This window comes from Ursus maritimus, unplaced genomic scaffold (assembly GCF_017311325.1).
Source record: "Ursus maritimus isolate PB19 unplaced genomic scaffold, ASM1731132v1 scaffold_29, whole genome shotgun sequence".
Taxonomy (NCBI): domain Eukaryota; kingdom Metazoa; phylum Chordata; class Mammalia; order Carnivora; family Ursidae; genus Ursus; species Ursus maritimus.
In genome coordinates, this window is record NW_024425452.1 from 24,133,906 (window position 1) to 24,151,560 (window position 17,655).

General features: G+C 35.6%; 1 protein-coding gene across 3 annotated transcripts in view; it reads left to right on the forward strand.

Annotated features, from left to right (window-relative positions):
- Window positions 1-17,655, forward strand: part of LOC103657472 — a 242,340-nt gene that overhangs the window by 28,371 nt on the left and 196,314 nt on the right. For all 3 annotated transcript variants that reach the window (XR_005838346.1, XM_040643615.1, XM_008684902.2), the window contains one exon: window positions 14,049-14,143. Coding sequence is in view for 2 of the 3 variants with exons in the window: in XM_040643615.1 (XP_040499549.1) it covers window positions 14,049-14,143 (95 nt within the window). In the remaining variant the exon portion in view is untranslated. The remainder of the gene's footprint in view (window positions 1-14,048; window positions 14,144-17,655) is intronic.

Here is a 17,655-nt window from a genome sequence, read left to right on the forward strand (position 1 = left end):
TCCCATAAGAAAAACCAATCACTCTTATATCATTTATTGAATAATTCATTGTTACTAATTTATAATGACTCTTATATTACACATTAGTTTTTGATAGATGTCTGGGTCTATTTCTGATTTTTGTATTCTGTATGCTTTGTCAATTTGCCTATCCTTGGCCTTCTACATCACTGTTTTAATTGCAATATAATATAGAAAGTTCTACCTGATAGGACAAGTCTCTGTTTGATGCTCACCTTCAGAATTGTAGTAGCTATTTTTGGCCCTTTAATTTTCCAAATGCATTTTAGAACTATGTCAAACTCCTTAAAAATGTGCTAGAGTTTTGGCTGAAATCACATCAAATTTATAGATGAATTTGGGGGAAATTGAAACTTCATACACTTGAGTCTCCTCATCCACATTTTGTTAGGCAGAACCCTAACATCTACAGGTTTTGATGCTATTTTGAATGGAATCTTGTTTTCTTTTATGCATTTTTGTGGTTATTGTTATGGTATTCAACTGCAATTTATTTTGAATGCTGATCTCACAACCAGCAAACTTTCTTGAATTGCCAGTATTTTAAATAGTTCGTACATGTCTGTGGATTTTCCATGCAATTAGGTCATCTGCAAATAAACATAGTCATGTCTTCTTTATAAAACTTGCATCATTTATTTCTTTTACTTATCACAGTGGCTAGGACCTCCAATAAAATTTTAAATAAAATGGTGGTAGTAGTCATCTTTATCTTATTTCTGATTTAAAATAATGCTCCAAAGTTTCACAGTTAAGGATAACACTTGCTTTAGCTTTTTCATAGGTATTCTTTTTTTTTTTTCTTTAAGATTTTATTTATTTAGACAGAGAGAGCTCAACAGGGGGAGCGGGAGAGGGAGGAGCAGGGAGCCTGATGTGGGGCTTGATCCCAGGAACCTGGAATCATGACCTGAGCTGAAGGCAGACCCTTACCTACTGAGCCACCCAGGCACCCCTTCATAGATATTCTTTATCAAGGTAAGGAAATAGCCTTCTCTTCTGAGTTTACTAAAATATTTTGTTATAAATGTAATTTTTAAACAATTTATTTATATGCTCAGCATCTACTTAGGTGATTGTATAATTGTTCCCCTTACTTGTTACTATGGTGTATAACTAACAGATTTTCTGATGTTGAACCATCTTGACATCTGGGGTAAACTTTTCTTCTTCCTGGTATATATGTTATAATAGTTGAATTACATTTGCTTGTATTTTATTTAGTATTTTTGCATCTATAAGTGAGATTGGTCTATACTTGTATGTTTCTTGATGGTACTGATTGTTGCTTTGTAGTTACTGTTCTTGTGGTTCTCTGCAACAGTTTACATAAAGCAACAATAATTTTTTCTTTGGAATCAAGGTTGCCTTGAAAGTCATCTGGGCCTTAGATCCTTTGTGGAATCTAACAATAATATAGCTATTAACAATCCAGTTTCTGTAAACTTCATTGCCTTATTGTGGTTTTCCATTTCATCTTGAGCTTTTTAAGTGATTTATATTTTTGTTACCCATTTCATCAAAGTTGTAAATTTTATTTGCCAAAACTTTTTCCTAGTATATCCTATTACTTTTTAGAATCTTCCTAGTATCTGTGGCTAGTCCTCTTTTAAATTTTCTAATGTTTTTCATATCATCTCTCATTCTTTATTTCTTGAATAGTATTTCTGGAGCTTACAGCTTGTTTTCTTGACTCATGCTATTGTTTCTCAGCTTTCCATTTTATTAATTTCCCCTTATTTTAATTATTTCCTTTGTTCTATTTTCTTTTTCTTTTTTTTTTTTTTAAAGATTTTATTTATTTATTTGACAGAGACAGAGACAGCCAGTGAGAGAGGGAACACAAGCAGGGGGAGTGGGAGAGGAAGAAGCAGGCTCATAGCGGAGGAGCCTGATGTGGGGCTCGATCCCACAACGCCGGGATCACGCCCTGAGCCGGAGGCAGACGCTTAACCGCTGTGCCACCCAGGCGCCCCTGTTCTATTTTCTTTAGGCTGACTTTTACTGTTCTTTTTTGTTTTTTAAGTTGAACACTTGGTGCATATTTAAAAATTCTTTTGTATTTTGTTTTGAGTATATGCACTTAAGTTTGCAAGCATACTGTAATGTACTTTTGCACTATCACACACATTTTTATATGAACTATATAGAAAAGTAACTTGAAGTATTTTATAATTTCCATTGCTGTTTCCTCTTTGCTTCAAAGATTATGTAGGAGTTTTTAGTTTCTATTCACATATAAATATTTTACTGTTTTTTTATTGGTAATTTATAACTTAGTTTGTTATCTGAGAATATGTTATGTATTACATAATTTCTTCACAGTTTATTGAAGCTCGCTTTGTGGGCAATATTCCTCCTTGTGTACTTAAAGTTTCTTTTTCTATTTTCTAGGCATATAAATATATATGCCTATATAATATTATATGTTATATAATATATAATACATACAGAAAATAGACCTTTTTATATTATATATATTAGATCATTATTGTTCAAATCTTTTATATATTTACTATTTTTTGTTTCTAATAAAATGTGTTAAACTCTTATACTGTGACTGTGATTTTCTGATTATCTCCTTGTTATTATTTTTTTCTTTTAATTCCAGTATAGTTAATATACAGTATTATATTAGTTTCAGGTGTACTAGTGGTTCAACAGTTATAACTGTTACTGACCATGTAATCATGGGGTTATTTCAGGTAGTAGTGGTTCAACAATTCTGTACCTTACTCAGTGCTTATCATGATAAGTGTGCTCTTAATCCCCTTCACCAATTTTATCCACACCCCTCCCCCACCTCCCCTCTGGTAACCATCAGTTTGTTCTCTATAGTTAAAAGTCTTGTTTCTTGGTTTGTCTCTTTTTTCATTTGCCTGTTTATTTTGTTTCTTAAATTCCACATATGAATGAAATCATATGATATTGGTCTTTCTGTAACTTCACTTTAGCATTCATCCATCTTTTTTGTTTCTCTTTTGTTTTCTTTATCTTCATTTGTTTTGTTTTTAAAATTCCACATAGGAGTGAAATCATATGGTATTTGTCTTTCTCTCACTGACTTATTTCACTTAGCGTTATACCCTCCAAGTCCATCCATGTTGTTGCAAACGGCAAGATTTCATTCTTTTTTATGGCTGAGCAATATTCCATTTTATATATATATAAAAGAAACTGTTGGCCATCTGTATGTCTTCTTTGGGAAAACATCTATTTGGATTCTCTGCCCATTTTGTAATCAGATTATTTGTGTTTTTTGGTGTTGAGTAGTATAGGTTCTTTATATATTTTGGATACTAACCCCTAATCAGATATGTCATTTGCAAATATCTTCTCCCATTCAGTAGATTGTCTTTTAGTTTTGTTGGTTGTTTCCTTCACTGTGCAGAAGCTTTTTATTTTAACATAGTCCCAGTAGTTTATATTTGCTTTGTCTTCCTTGCTTCAGGAAACATATCTAGGAAAATGTTGCTGTGACCAATTTCAGAGAAATTACTGCCTATGCTACCTTCTAGGATTTTTAGGGTTTCAGGTCTCACATTTAGGTCCTTAATCCATTTTGAGTTTATTTATATGTGTGGTGTAAGAATGTGATCTAGTTTCTTTTTTCTTTTCTTTTTTCTTTCTTTCTTTCTTTCTTTCTTTCTTTCTTTCTTTCTTTCTTTCTTTCTTTTCTTTTCTTTTCTTTTCCTTTCTTTTTTTTTTTTTGCATGTAGCTGCCCACTTCTCCCAGCACCCTTTGTTGAAGAGACTGCCTTTTTCCCATTGCATATTCTTGCCTCCTTTGTCAAAAATTAATTGACCATGTAATCATGGGGTTATTTCTGGGCTCTCTATTCTATGCCATTGATTTATGTGTCTGTTTTTGTACCAGTACTGTTTTGATTACTATAGCTCAGTAGTATTTACCTCATGAAATCTGGGATTGTGGTACCTCCAGTTTTGTTGTTTTTTTAAGATCATTTGTCTATTTGAAGTCTTTTGTGGTTCCATGCAAATTTTAGGATTATTTGTTCTAGTTCTATGAAAAATTATGTTTGTATTTTGATAGGGATTCCATTTAATGTGAAGAGTGTTTTGGGTGGTATGGATATGTTAGCAATGTTTATTCTTCCAATCCATGAGTATGGAATGCCTTTCCATTTCTTGGTGTCATCTTCAGTTTCTCTCATAATATTTTATAGTTTTCAGAGTACAGGTCTTTCACCTCCTTGGGTTAATTTATTACTAGGTATTTTATTATTTTTGATGCAATTGTAAATGAGATTGTTTTCTTAACTTCTCTTTCTGCTACTTCATATTAGTACATAGAAATTCAGTGGATTTCTACATATTAATTTTGTATCCTGTGACATTACTAAATTCATTTATCTGGTTGAGTAGTTTTTTGGTGGAGTCTTCAGAGTTTTCTATATAGACTTTCATGTCATCTGCGAACATTGAAATGTTTACTTCTTTGCCAATTTAGATGCCTTTTTTTTCCCTTTCTATTGTCTGGTTGCTGTGGCAAGGACTTCCAGTACTATGTTGAATAAGTGTGGTGAGAGTAGACATCTGTGTCTTGTTCCTGCCCTTAGAGGAAAAGTTCTCAGTTTTTCCCCATTGAGTATGATGTTAGCTGTGGGTTTTTCATATATGGCCTTTATTATGTTGAGGTATGTTCCTTCTAAATCCACTTTATGAGGGCTTTTATCATGAATCGGTATGCTTTGTCACATACTTTTTCTGCATCTATTGAAATAATCATGGTTTTTATCCTTTCTCTTATTGATGTGATGTATCTATCACATTGATTGATTTATGAATATTAACCACTTGCATCTCAAAAATAAATCTGACTTGATTATGGTGAATGAGTTTTTTAATGTGTGTTGGGTTCAGTTTGCTAGTATTTTTTGAGGACTTTTTTAATCTATGTTCATGAGAGATACTGGCCTGTAGTTTTCTTCTTTATGTAGTATCTTTATCTGGTTTTGGTATCAGAGTAATGCTGGCCTCATAGGATAAATTTGGAAGCTTTCCTTCTGCTTTTATATTTGGAATATTTGAAGTAGAATAGGTATTAACTTTTCTTTAAATGTTTGGTAGAATTCATCTGTGAAGCTATCTGGTCCTGGACTGTTGGTTTTTTGGGACTTTTTTGATTATCGATTCAGTTTCATTGCTGGTAATCAGTTTGCTCAAGTTTTCTGTTTCTTTCTGATTAAGTTTTGGGAGATTAGATGTTTCTAGAAATTTATCCATTTCTTTTAGGTTATCCAATTTATTGGCATAGAATTTTTCATAATATTCTCTTATAATCTTTTGTATTTCTGTGGTGTTGGTTACTGTTTCTCCTCTTTCAATTCTGATTTTGTTTGAGTCTTCTCTCTAGTTTTTGATGAATCTGGCTAAAGGTTTATCAATTTTGTTGATATTTTCAATGAACCAGCTCCTGGTTTCATTGATATGTTTCATTATTCTTTTAGTTTCTATTTTGTTCATTCTGCTCTAATCTTTATTATTTTCTTCCTTGTACTGGTTTGGGGTTTTGTTTGTTCTTCTTTTTCTAACTTCTTTAGATGTAAGGTTAGATTGTTTATTTGAGATTTTTCTTGCTTCTTGAGGTAGACCTCCATTGCTATAAACTTCCCTCTTAGAACAGCTTTTGCTGCATCCCAGAGATTTTGGACCATTGTGTTTTCATTTTCATTCTTCTCCATGTGTTTTTTTTAACTTCCTCTTGATTTTTTGATTGACTCATTCATTGTTTAGTGGCATGTTATTTAACCTCCACTAAACATTCATTATTTAGTAGCATGTTATTTACATTCTTTCAAATATTATCTTGTGCTTGATTTCTAGTTTCATAGCAATGTGGTTGGAAAAGATGCCTCGTATCCCTTCAGTCTTTTTGAATTTGTTAAGACTTGTTTGGTGGCCTAATATTTGATCTATTTTGGAGAATGTTCTGTTTGCACTTCAAAAGAAGTATATTTTGCTGTTTTAGGATAGAATGGCCTAAATATGTTTGTTAGATCCATCTAGTCCAATGTGTCATTCAAGCCACTGTTTCCTTATTGATTTTTTTGTTTGGTCTATCAATTGATGTAAGTAAGGTGTTAAAATCCCTTACTATTATTGTATTACTCTCATTTACTTCTTTTATGTTTGTTATTAGATGCTTTATTTATTTGGGTGCTCCCGTATTGGGTGCATAAATATTTTCAATTGTTTTGTCTTCTTTTTAAAAAGTTTTTATTCAAATTTCAGTAAGTTAACATGCAGGATAATATTAGTTTCAGGTATACAATATAGTGATTCAATGCTTCCATACAACACCCATTGCTCATGATAGCAAATGCACTCCTTAATCTCCATCACCTGTTTAACCCAGCCCTCCCTACTTCCCCTCTGATAACTATCAATTTGATCTCTATGGTGAAGAGTCTGTTTCCTGGTTTGCCTCTCTCTCTCTCTGTTTTCTTTTTTTCCCTTTGCTCATTTGTTTTGTTTGTCAAATTGTACACATGAGTGAAATCATATGGTATTTGTCTTTCTCTGACTGACTTATTTCACTTAGCATTATACTCTTCAGCTCCATCCATGTGGTTGAAAATGGCAAGATTCCATTCTTTTTTATGGCTGAGTAATATTCCATTGTATATCTATACCACATATTCCTTATCCATTCATCAGTTTATGGACACTGGGCTGTTTTCATAATTTGGTTATTGTAGATAATGCTGCTATAAACATCAGGGTACCATTCCTTTGAATTAGTATTTTTGTATTCTTTGGGTAAATACCAGTAGTGTAATTGCTGGATCATAGGATAGTTCTATTTTTAAATTTCTGAGGAACCTCCGTACTGTTTTCCATAGTGGCTACACCAGTTTGCATTCTTACCAACAGTGCAAGAGGGTTCCCCTTTCTCCACATCCTTGTCAACACCTGTTGTTTCTTGTGTTGTTGATTTTAGCCATCCTGACAGGTGTGAGGTGGTATCTCATTGTGGTTTTGATTTGTATTTCTCTGATGATGAGTGATGTTGATCATCTTTTCGTATGTCCACTGGCAATCTTTATGTCTTCTCTATTTCTGTATTCTTGTTGGATTGTTCCCTTTATGATTATATAGTGTCTTTTTTTTGTTTCTTCTTAGTCTTTTTTTAAGTATATTTTGTCTGATATAAATATTTCTACTCTGTCTTTCTTTTCACTTCCATTTACATGATAAATTCCCCCACTTTCAATCTGCATGTGTCTTTAGGTCTGAAATGAATCTCTTTTTTTTTTAAAGATTTTATTTATTTATTCGACAGAGATAGAGACAGCCAGAGAGAGAGGGAACACAAGCAGGGGGAGTGGGAGAGGAAGAAGCAGGCTCATAGCGGAGGAGCCTGATGTGGGGCTCGATCCCATAACGCCGGGATCACGCCCTGAGCCGAAGGCAGACGGTTAACCGCTGTGCCACCCAGGCGCCCCCTGAAATGAATCTCTTGTAGGCAGCATATAGATGGGTCTTGCTTCTTTATCCTTCTGTTGATTGGTGTATTCCATTTACATTCAAAGTAATTATTGATAGATATGTATTCATTGCCATTTGTTACTTGTTTTATGATCATTTTTGTCATTTTTCTCTGTTCCTTTCTTTTTTTCCTCTCTTCTGTCATGGTTTGCTGGCTTTCTTCAGTGATATACTTGGATTCCTGTCCTATTTTTTGCATATATATTACTGGTTTTTGATTTGTGGTTACCATTAGGTTTGTATATGACATCTTAGGCATATAGCAGTCTATATTAGGTTGATGGTCCCTTCAGTTTGAACCCCTTCTTTACTCTTCTTTCCCTCGCCCCCATATTTTAGGTATATGGTATCATACTTTACATCCTTTTTTTGTGAAATCTTGACTGATTTTTATAGATATACTTATTTTTACTGCTTTTGTGCTTCCTACTTTTCTTACTCCTATTTATGGTCTTTCCTCTCAAAAAGTCTCCTTTAACATTTTTTGTAGGACTGGTTTAGTGGTGATGAACTCCTTTAACTTTTGTTTGTCTGGGAAATTCCTGTGTCTTCTTTTATTCTGAATGATACCCTTGCTGGAAAGAGTATTCTTGGCTGCAGGTTTTTTCTTTCAGTATTTGAGTATATCATGCCATTCCCTTCTGACCTGCAAACTTTCTCCTGAAAAACATTATGAGGTGTCCCTTATATGTAACTGGTTTCTCCTGCTGCTTTTAAAATTCTCTCCTTATTACTACTTTTTACCATTTTAATTACTATGTGCCTTGGGGTTTACGTTCTTGGGTTGATTTTGTTGGGGGCTCTCTGTGCCTCCTTGATCTAGATTTCTGTTTTCTTCACCAGATTTGGGAAGTTTCATCTATTATTTCTTCAAATACTTTTTCTGTCCTCTTTTCTCTCTCCTCCTCTGGGATCCCTATTATGTGAATTTTATTATGCTTGATGGTGTTGCTGTCTACTTAAATTTTTTGTTATTTTTTTTCTCTGTCCTATTGAGCTTGATTACTTTCCACTACTCTGTCCTCCAGGTCACTGACCCATTCTTCTGCTTCCTCTAGTCTGCTATTTATTCCATCTAGTTTAGTTTTTTAATGTTTTTTTTTAAAGATTTTATTTATTTATTTATCTGAGAAAGAGGGAGGAAGAGAGAAAGAATGGGGGGAGGGGCAGAGACAGAGAATCTCAAGTAGACTCCAAGCTGAGCGCAGGGCCTGATGCAGGGCTTGATCTCATGTCCTATGAGATCATGACCTGAGCTGAAACCAAAGTCAGATGCTTAACTGACTGAGACACCTAGGCATCCCTCCATCTAGTTTATTTTTAATTTCAGTTATTGAAGTCTTCATTTCTGATTGGTTCTTTTTTGTTTTCTATCTCTTTATTAAGGGTCTCACTGAAGTCCTTCACTTTTTTTTCAAGTCCAGTGAGTATCTTTATGACCATTACTTTAAATTCTCTATCAGGCATATTATTTATCTCTGTTTTATTTAGGTCTCTTACTTTGATTTTTTTTCCCCCATGCTTTCATTTGGGACATATTACCGTGTCTTCTTATTTTGTCTGTTTTTATATGTTTCTATGTGTTTTAAAAGTCAGCTATGTCACCAGCTCTTGAAAGTAATGGCCTCATGAAGAAGAGGTCCTATAGTGCCCTGCGTTGCAATGTCCCCTATTCACCAGAATCTGGCATTTCGGGAGTCTCTCCTATGTGCGTTGCATGCACCCTACTGTTGTGGCTGAGTTGCTTTTGCCTGTGGTCCACTCATCTGCAGTGGCTGTCCTTGCCTGTTGTGGGCAGGATTTGGTTCCTGTGTTGTTAGTGGGCCAGTCTGGGGCTGCCTTGCACCTGAGTTGAGTCAGATCAGGTATTTTCCAGACATGCAATGGCACTGAATTGCAGGGTGCTTTTCTGTCTTGTACCCTGAGAAGCTTTTACTGGTGGGTGGAGCCTATAGTCAGATCAGATGTTTGCTTCCAGCCCACTGCTGAGGCTGCAGTTGGACTGGTGTGTGTGGTTATCTTCCCCTCTTCCCAGGGAAGAAGTCACTTTGGAGTGGTGTTGGTACTTGTTGGGGCTGCTTGCACACTGCCAGGCTTGTGGCACTAGTCTGAATGGGCTCTGGCCAAGGGCATATTGGAGGGGGTAGGTCTGCAGGAGAATGCAGGGTTGGGTGCAGGGTTTTAGCAAGTTACTTTGAGAGTGTTGGCACTGTGCTGGTTCCTGCAGGTATCCTTGTGTCAAGGGTAGGGGAGTTGGGGGAGAGAATTGATGCCCACCAGCTCCTTTGTTCCTGGAGAAGTCTCTCCACTATCCCTGCCCCTCCAGCACATGCTCTGAGATTAGTAAATAAATCTTCCTATATATGCCATGTGTTTTTCAAACTGCTGCTTCTATGTTGTATCTCAGCAGGGATATTTGTTGTGCTCTCTCTTTAAAGGTAGAGACTCAGTTTCCTCTTGTCCTTCAGGCTCTTCCAGAACAAAGCCTGCTGATTTTTAAAGTTCCAGGTGTTAAGCCCCACTGATTGTAAGAACTCAGGAAATTATGCACCTCTGGTTTTCAAAGCCAAATATTGCGGGGATTCATCTTCCCTATGACGGTTCCCCATGGCTCGGGTGCCTGGTGTGAGGATCTGTTTCTTTCCTCTCTTGGGATCCACAGCATCCCTCCCTCCTGTGGATAGTCCCATGGGTCTCTTTAGCTCCTGATAGTATCTCTGCCCTTCCTATCCTTGTTGATGTGACCTCTTCTTTACGTTTAGCTGTGAAGGTTCTGTCCTGCCAGTCTTCAGGTTATTTCTGGGTTATTTACACTGATGTGGCTGTTATCTAGTTGTATCCATGTGAGGAGTTAAGCTTAGGGTCCTCCTACTCTGCCAGCTTCCCCAGAACTCTGAGATCTCCTTGTAATTTTTAATGGTCCTATTATTTTTGGTAATTCTTCTCTATCATTTAGGGCATAATCAGAGAGTCAGAACCACTATAAATAATGTTGAGGGAGGGATTTAGTACAGGGGTTTGACCATATGTAGTTGTGGACTCTGGTTAAACTGTCTATGCTACTTATTTGGTGCTGAACTTGATGGTAGTAGGGGAACATCTAAGAAGGAAAATGGGCATGAAGTTGGAAGAGCAAGAAAAAAACGGAACCAGTGAGGACAATCTAGAAACCTGGTGGACAAACTGGAACCTGTGTTTGTATTTCACTGACTTAGTCTTGACCTTTGATGATGCAGGTGACCTGTAGGAGAAGCTAGTGCCCTTTGCCGCAGAACTGTGTATAAAGATGCAGCAGTTGAAGAACCTTTAGGAGGAGACCTAGCAGGAGTCAGAGGAGCTCTGGGCACGGGGGCTGCCCAGGCACTGCAACAGCTGAGCTGCAGAGCACAAAAGTAGCTATTACTTTAACTTCTGAGTTCCAAATGTTATGCAAATTTCTATTGAGGCCAACCCTAATCTGGAAATATGCAGGAAAAGGAATTCTGGGAGCCTAGTTCCAATTTAGCTGGATTGACAAGTACAAAGCCACCACAGACTCTTTTTATTATTACTTTCCTTCTTTATTCCTTTAAATGCTTTTAGCTGCTAACTATTTTGTCTGATATAACTATTCTTATGCTGCTTTCTTTTGTTTTAGGTTTAGCTTAATAGAAATTTCCCATCTGTATATAACTGCTTATAGTAGCCATAAAAATGCATGTCTCAGATTTCCTAATGAGGAAGCATAATTGACTAGGTACCCCAGCTTCTGGTCTTCTGGATTCAATACCATATTCATGATGAGGCCACACTTTCCTCAAAGACTGAGCATATCAAGAGAACTAATGCAGGCCCATTTCTGGGACATGCAGAGTCCTCAACCAGGTGACTTTGATTCAAGGACTCCAGATTAGAGTGTCAAAAAATTTATTGGAACTGCACTGCAATCCAAGACTCTTCCTACTCCATCCTTCCTTTCCTCTGTCCTTCACAGGGTTCAGATCTACGTCACAGTCCGAAGGCTCCCATCTCATTCCCACCTTCCCCTTTTGTCCTCACAGACATTTTCTCCAATAAATTTCCTACACATTTAATCCTGTCTTAGTGTCTGTTTCTTGGAAAATTTGAACTAATGCTCGGTGTATGTGTGTGTTTTTTAAAATGTGTTTTTAAAAAGCATATAATTTTTAATCTATTCCAACAAATCTTTAAATGGACAGATTTAATCTACTTAACCTTTATCATGATTTATAATATATTTAGTCCTATGATTGCATTGTTTTCTGTTTGCCAGCCTTCTTTCTTTAATTTTCCCCTTTCATCGTTTCAATTTGACTGCTAGAGCCTACCTGTCAGGAAAAGCTTGGTGTACTGGAATAACAAAGCCTAAACTTTTGGTGGTTTCAAATCAAGGTTATTTCTCACTCATTCTACATGATCACAGGGGGTTGTCTTATTTAGTCACTCAGAAACCCAAACTGATGCAGGCTTCATCTCAATACATGCTTCCTAAGAGAAGAAGAGAAAGGAGAATATGCCAAACATCCACTTGGGTCTTACGCTGCCGTCTACAGGTGACACAGGCCACTCCCACTCCCATGTCATTGACCAAAAGAAGTTCCTTGGACATATCTGAATTCAAATGGGCAGGGAAATGCAATGCTTTCATGTGTCTAGATAAAGTAAGATGTTTGTGTATGGTCCAATTGACTCTTTAACTTTTATCCCCCTCTGCTGGGTTGGAAGCTATAAAACATACTCTTATTATTTTAATGATTATTATTAAACATGTTTTTAACGTACCTACTTAATTATACTTATTTTCTTAACAAGTTCTCAAATTTATATAATATTTTACTCTTTTACCCAAATTTTACATAAACCTTAATGGGTTTTAAGTATGTAATTTTTTTGCTTTTTTTAAAAAAACAATTTATCAATTCTTCTTTTTGAACATTGTTTTATACCAATGATCATATTTTTTTATTTCAAGATTTCTAGTTGTTTATTTCTTTTGCATACATACCAATGCCTATTACATTTCTACCTGTCTTGTTTGATAATTTCATATTTCTTTAAGTGAAGTATATGCAACTATGTTTCATAGTCCATATCTGGTTCACTGTTATTTATATAAATAAAGTTTTATTGAAATAGTCATTCCCATTAATTTACATATCATGTATGTCTACTTTTCTGCTATAGCAGCAGAGTTGAGTAGTAACAAAAGAGACAGCATGGCCTTTAAAGCCAAAAAATATTTACTAACTGGCACTTTACAAAAGTTAGTTTGCAGACTCCTGCTTTAAGCAAATGACAGGTCTTTATTTTTTTTCTTTTGATCATCTTAAACATACTTTTTAAAAGTCTTTGTTAGACTGTTTTACAATACTAATTTCATCTGGAGGGCTGTCTTCCTTAGAATTGTATTTCTTGAAGGTCAGTAGTATTATGTTTTGAGCCTCCTTTGTCAGAGAAGAAGGCAGACCCACCATAGCCACTAGTTTCATTCGATGCCTAGTTCAAATCCTTGATACCATTAGGGAGCAAACTCCTATTCAATGTTGTCTGCTTCTAAACTAGGAAGTCCCCAGGCCTACAGCTTATTCTGCTTACCTCTTTGTATTTTTGCTTTGTATTTCTTTTTTTTTTTAATTTTTTATTATGTTATGTTAGTCACCATACAGTACATCATTAGTTTTTGATGTAGTGTTCTATGATTCATTGTTTGCGTATAACACCCAGTGCTCCATGCAATACGTGCCCTCCTTAATACCCATCACCAGCCTATCCTGCTTTGTATTTCTTAACCACAGAATTGTTTATCATATTTTTAAAACTAGGCGATACTTTTTGGCTTTCTTTAAAACAACTTTATTAAACATATTATTGACGTGTATTTGGAGCAGAGGGGTATCAGAGCATGAACTTATTGTACTCTCTTGACCAAATATCTCCATTATATATTTTTATGTGATGATATAATGGTATCTGTTTACTTTGTAATTAAAATCATAAGCACTCAGTCCAGATGAACTTACCTGAGTAAGTTGACTGTGAGGGAGCCACTATAAGATGAAATAAATTCAAGTTACATATGTCATGGAGTATATCACATTTTGAGCCATAAATGTCAAGTGGAATCCTTAAAGTAAAGAAGACATTTAAATTCAGCAGAAAAGAACTATTTTCACAGAAGACCATAAAAATTAATTTAAATAGAGAATCTTAGTTTTTCTGCATTTGAAAATGACAAGAGAAAAATAACATCAGTTATTTAGTATAGCTGTATATTTTTCATCAAGGCAAAATGGCAGAGGCAATTTTTATGGACAAAGAGTAAACTCACTCATGAATATGCTACCAGTAATCATGAATTGTTTTTCAATTTATCTAATTTTAGAGCCCTAGTGATTAATGTCCACTATTAGTTTATTGCATAGTGGCTAAAGAAACAAAAAAGTGATAACCCATTTTTCTTTAGATTGGATTTGATTGCCTTACACAACATTTTTGGTTCTCTTCTTGGTTTCCAGATGAGCCCTGAAAGTCATGTTGAAGAACCACGAGATGGAAGGAGGCTGAGTTTCTGCGTTGCTGTCAGACTAGAGATGTTTATATGGACTGTTAGGTGAGTGAGGAATAAACTTGTGTTGCACCACTAAGATCTGGTGGTTTATCTGTTACTGTAGCTAGTGTTACCTAAACTAGTACAATGCTGGAGGGTGAGCTGCTGTTTCACACCTATTCTCCCAGCAAGAAAAAAGAAAATTATATGCGATTTTAGCTTAATGATGTATGATTTTCTATTCTAATTCATGTATGTCAAAGGAAAGAAGAAGAAAATTGCCTCATATTCATGAAAGTAATTTCTACATAAACACCCCTATGAGTTTTTACAACTGAAAACAAGCTATATATAGGTAATGGGATTCTATTTTTATTTTTTACTGAAACAAATTAAATATACATTTTATTTATTTAGGTGGTATCTCTGTGATTTGTTTCTGTTGAATGGGTGCTTATTTAATTACTTTTTTCTTTTTTTATCAAGTTATGTTAGTCACCATATAATACATCATTAGTTTTTGATGTAGTGTTCCGTGATTCATTATTTGAGTATAACACCCAGTGCTCATTACAACACGTGGCCTCCTTAATACCTACCACCAGGCTACCCCATCCCCGACCCTCTCCCCTCTGAAACCCTCAGATTGTTTCCCGGAGTCCATGGTCTCTCATGGTTTGTCTCCCCCTCTGAATTTACGCCCTTCAGTTTTCCCTTCCTTCCCTAATTTCCTCAGTGCTATTCCTTGTGTTTCACATATGAGTGAAACCATATAATAGTGTTTCTCTGCTTGGCTTATTTCACTTAGTGTAATACCCTCCAGTTCCATCCATTTCGATGCAAATGGTGGGTATTCATCCTTGCTGATGGCTGAGTAATATTCCATTGTATATATGAACCACATCTTCTTTATCCAGTCATCTATCGAAGGGCATCTCAGCTCCTTCCACAGTTTGGCTATTGTGGACGTTGCTGCTATGAACACTGGGGGGCATGTGCCCCTTCTTTTCACTACATCTGTATCTTTGGGGTAAATACCCAGTAGTACAATTGCTGGGTCATAGGGTAGCTCTATTTTAACTTTTTGAGGAAACTTCATACTGTTTTCCAAAGTGGCTGTACCAGCTTGCATTCTCACCAACAGTGTAAGAGGGTTCCCCTTTCTCACATCCTCTCCAATGTTTGTTTCCTGCCTTGTTAATTTTTGGATATAAGGCAGTATCTCAATGTAGTTTTGATTTGAATTTCCCTGATGGCTAATGATAAACAGTTCTTCATGTGTCTGTTAGCCATTGTATGTCTTCTTTGGAGAAGTGTCTGTTTATGTCTTCTGCCCATTTTTTGACTGGATTATTTGTTTTTTGAGTGTTGAGTTTGAGAAGTTCTTTATAGATCTTAGATACCAGCCCTTTATGTGTAATGTCATTTGCAAATATCTTCTCCCATTCCGTGGGTTGCCTCTCAGTTTTGTTGACTGTTTCCTTTGCTGTGCAGGAGCTTTTTATCTTGATGAAGTCCCAAAAATTCATTATTGCTTTTGTTTCCCTTCCCTTTGGAAACATGTCATGAAAGAAGTTGCTGTGGACAATGTTAAAGAGGTTACTGCCCATGTTCTCTAGGATTTTGATGGATTCCTGTCTCACATTGAGATCTTTCATCCATTTAGAGTTTATCTTTGTGTATGATGTTGTAAGAGAATGGTTGAGTTTCATTCTTCTGTATATAGCTGTCCAATTTTCCCAGCACCATTTACTGAAGAGACTGTCTTTTTTCTGTTGGCTATTTTTTCCTGATTTGTCAAAGATTAGTTGATCATAGAGTTGAGGGTCCATTTCTGGGGACTCTATTCTGTTCCATTGGTCTATGTGTCTGTTTTATGCCAATACCATGCTGTCTTGGTGATCACAGCCTTGTAATATAGCATGAAATCAGTCAACGTGATGCCCCAAGCTTTGTTTTTCTTTTTCAACATTCCCTTGGTGATTCAGGGTCTTTTCTGGTTCAATACAAATTTTAGGATTGTTTGTTCCAGCTCTTTGAAAAATGCCAATGGTATTTTGATAGGGATGGAGTTGAAAGTGTAGATTGCTCTGGGCAGCATAGACATTTTATCAACGGTTATTCTTCCATTCCATGAGCATGGAATGTTTTTCCATCTTTTTGTGTCTTCCTCAATTTCTTCCATAAGTGTTCTGTAGTTTCTAGAGTATAGATCATTTACCTCTTTACCACGAAAGATATCTTATGGTTTTTGGTGCTATTGTAAATGGAATTGATACCTTAATTTCTCTTTCTACAGTTACATTGTTAGTATATAGAAAAGCAACTGATTTCTCTGCATTGATTTTGTATCCTGCCACATTACTGAATTGCTGTATGAGTTCTAGTAATTTGGGGGTGGAGTCTTTTGGGTTTTCCACATAAAGTATCATGTCATCTGTGAAGAGAGAGTTTGACTTCTTTGCCAATTTGAATATCTTTTAATTCTTTTTGTTGTCTGATTGCTGAGACTAGAACTTCTAGTACTATGTTGAATAATAGTGGTGAGAGTGGGCATCCTTGTTGTGTTCCTGATCTTAAGGGGAAAGCTCTCAGCTTTTCCCCATTGATAATGACATTCGCTGTGGGCTTTTCATAGAGGATTTTTTTGAAATTGAGAAATGTTCCCTCTGTTCCCACACTCTGAAGGGTTTTAATAAGGAAAGGATGCTGTATTTTGTCAAATGCTTTTTTCTGCATCAGTTGAGAGGATCATATGGTTCTTGTCCTTTCTTTTATTAATGTGTTCTATTACGTTGATTGATTTGGGAATGTTGAACCACCCTTGCATCCCAGGAATAAATCCCACCTGGTCATGATGGATAATCCTTTTAATGTACTGTTGGATCCTATTGGTTAGGATCTTGTTGAGTATTTTGACATCCATATTCATCAGGGAAATTGGTTTATAATTCTCCTTTTTGATGGGGTGTTTGCCTGGTTTTGGGATCAAGGTAAAACTGAACTCATAGAATGAGTTTGGAAGTTTTCCTTCTGTTTCTACTTTTTGAAACAGCTTCAGAAGAATAGGTATTATTTCTTTTTTAAATGTTTGGTAGAATTCCCCTGGGAATCCATTTGGCCCTGGACTCTTGGTTTTTGGGAGGTTTTTTTTTTTTCTGCTTCAATTTCGTTACAGTTAGTGGTCTATTCAGATTGTCAAGTTCTTCCTGTTTCTGTCTTGGTAGTTTATAAGTTTCTAGGAAGAAATCCATTTCTTCCAGGTTGCTTAATTTATGGCATATAGTTGCTGATAATAATTTCTAATAATTGTTTCTATTTCCTTGGTGTTAGTTGTGATCTCTCCCCTTTCATTCATAATTTGATTAATTTGGGTCTTTCTCTTTTCTTTCAGAAAATTCTGGCCAGTGGTTTATCAATCTTATTAATTCTTTCAAAGAACCAGTTTCTAGTTTCATTGATCTGCTCTACTGTTTTTCTGATTTCTGTTTCATTAATCTCTGCTCTAATCTTTATTATTTATCTTCTCCTGCTTGTTTTAGGTTTTATTTGCTGTTCTTTCTCCAGTTCCTTTA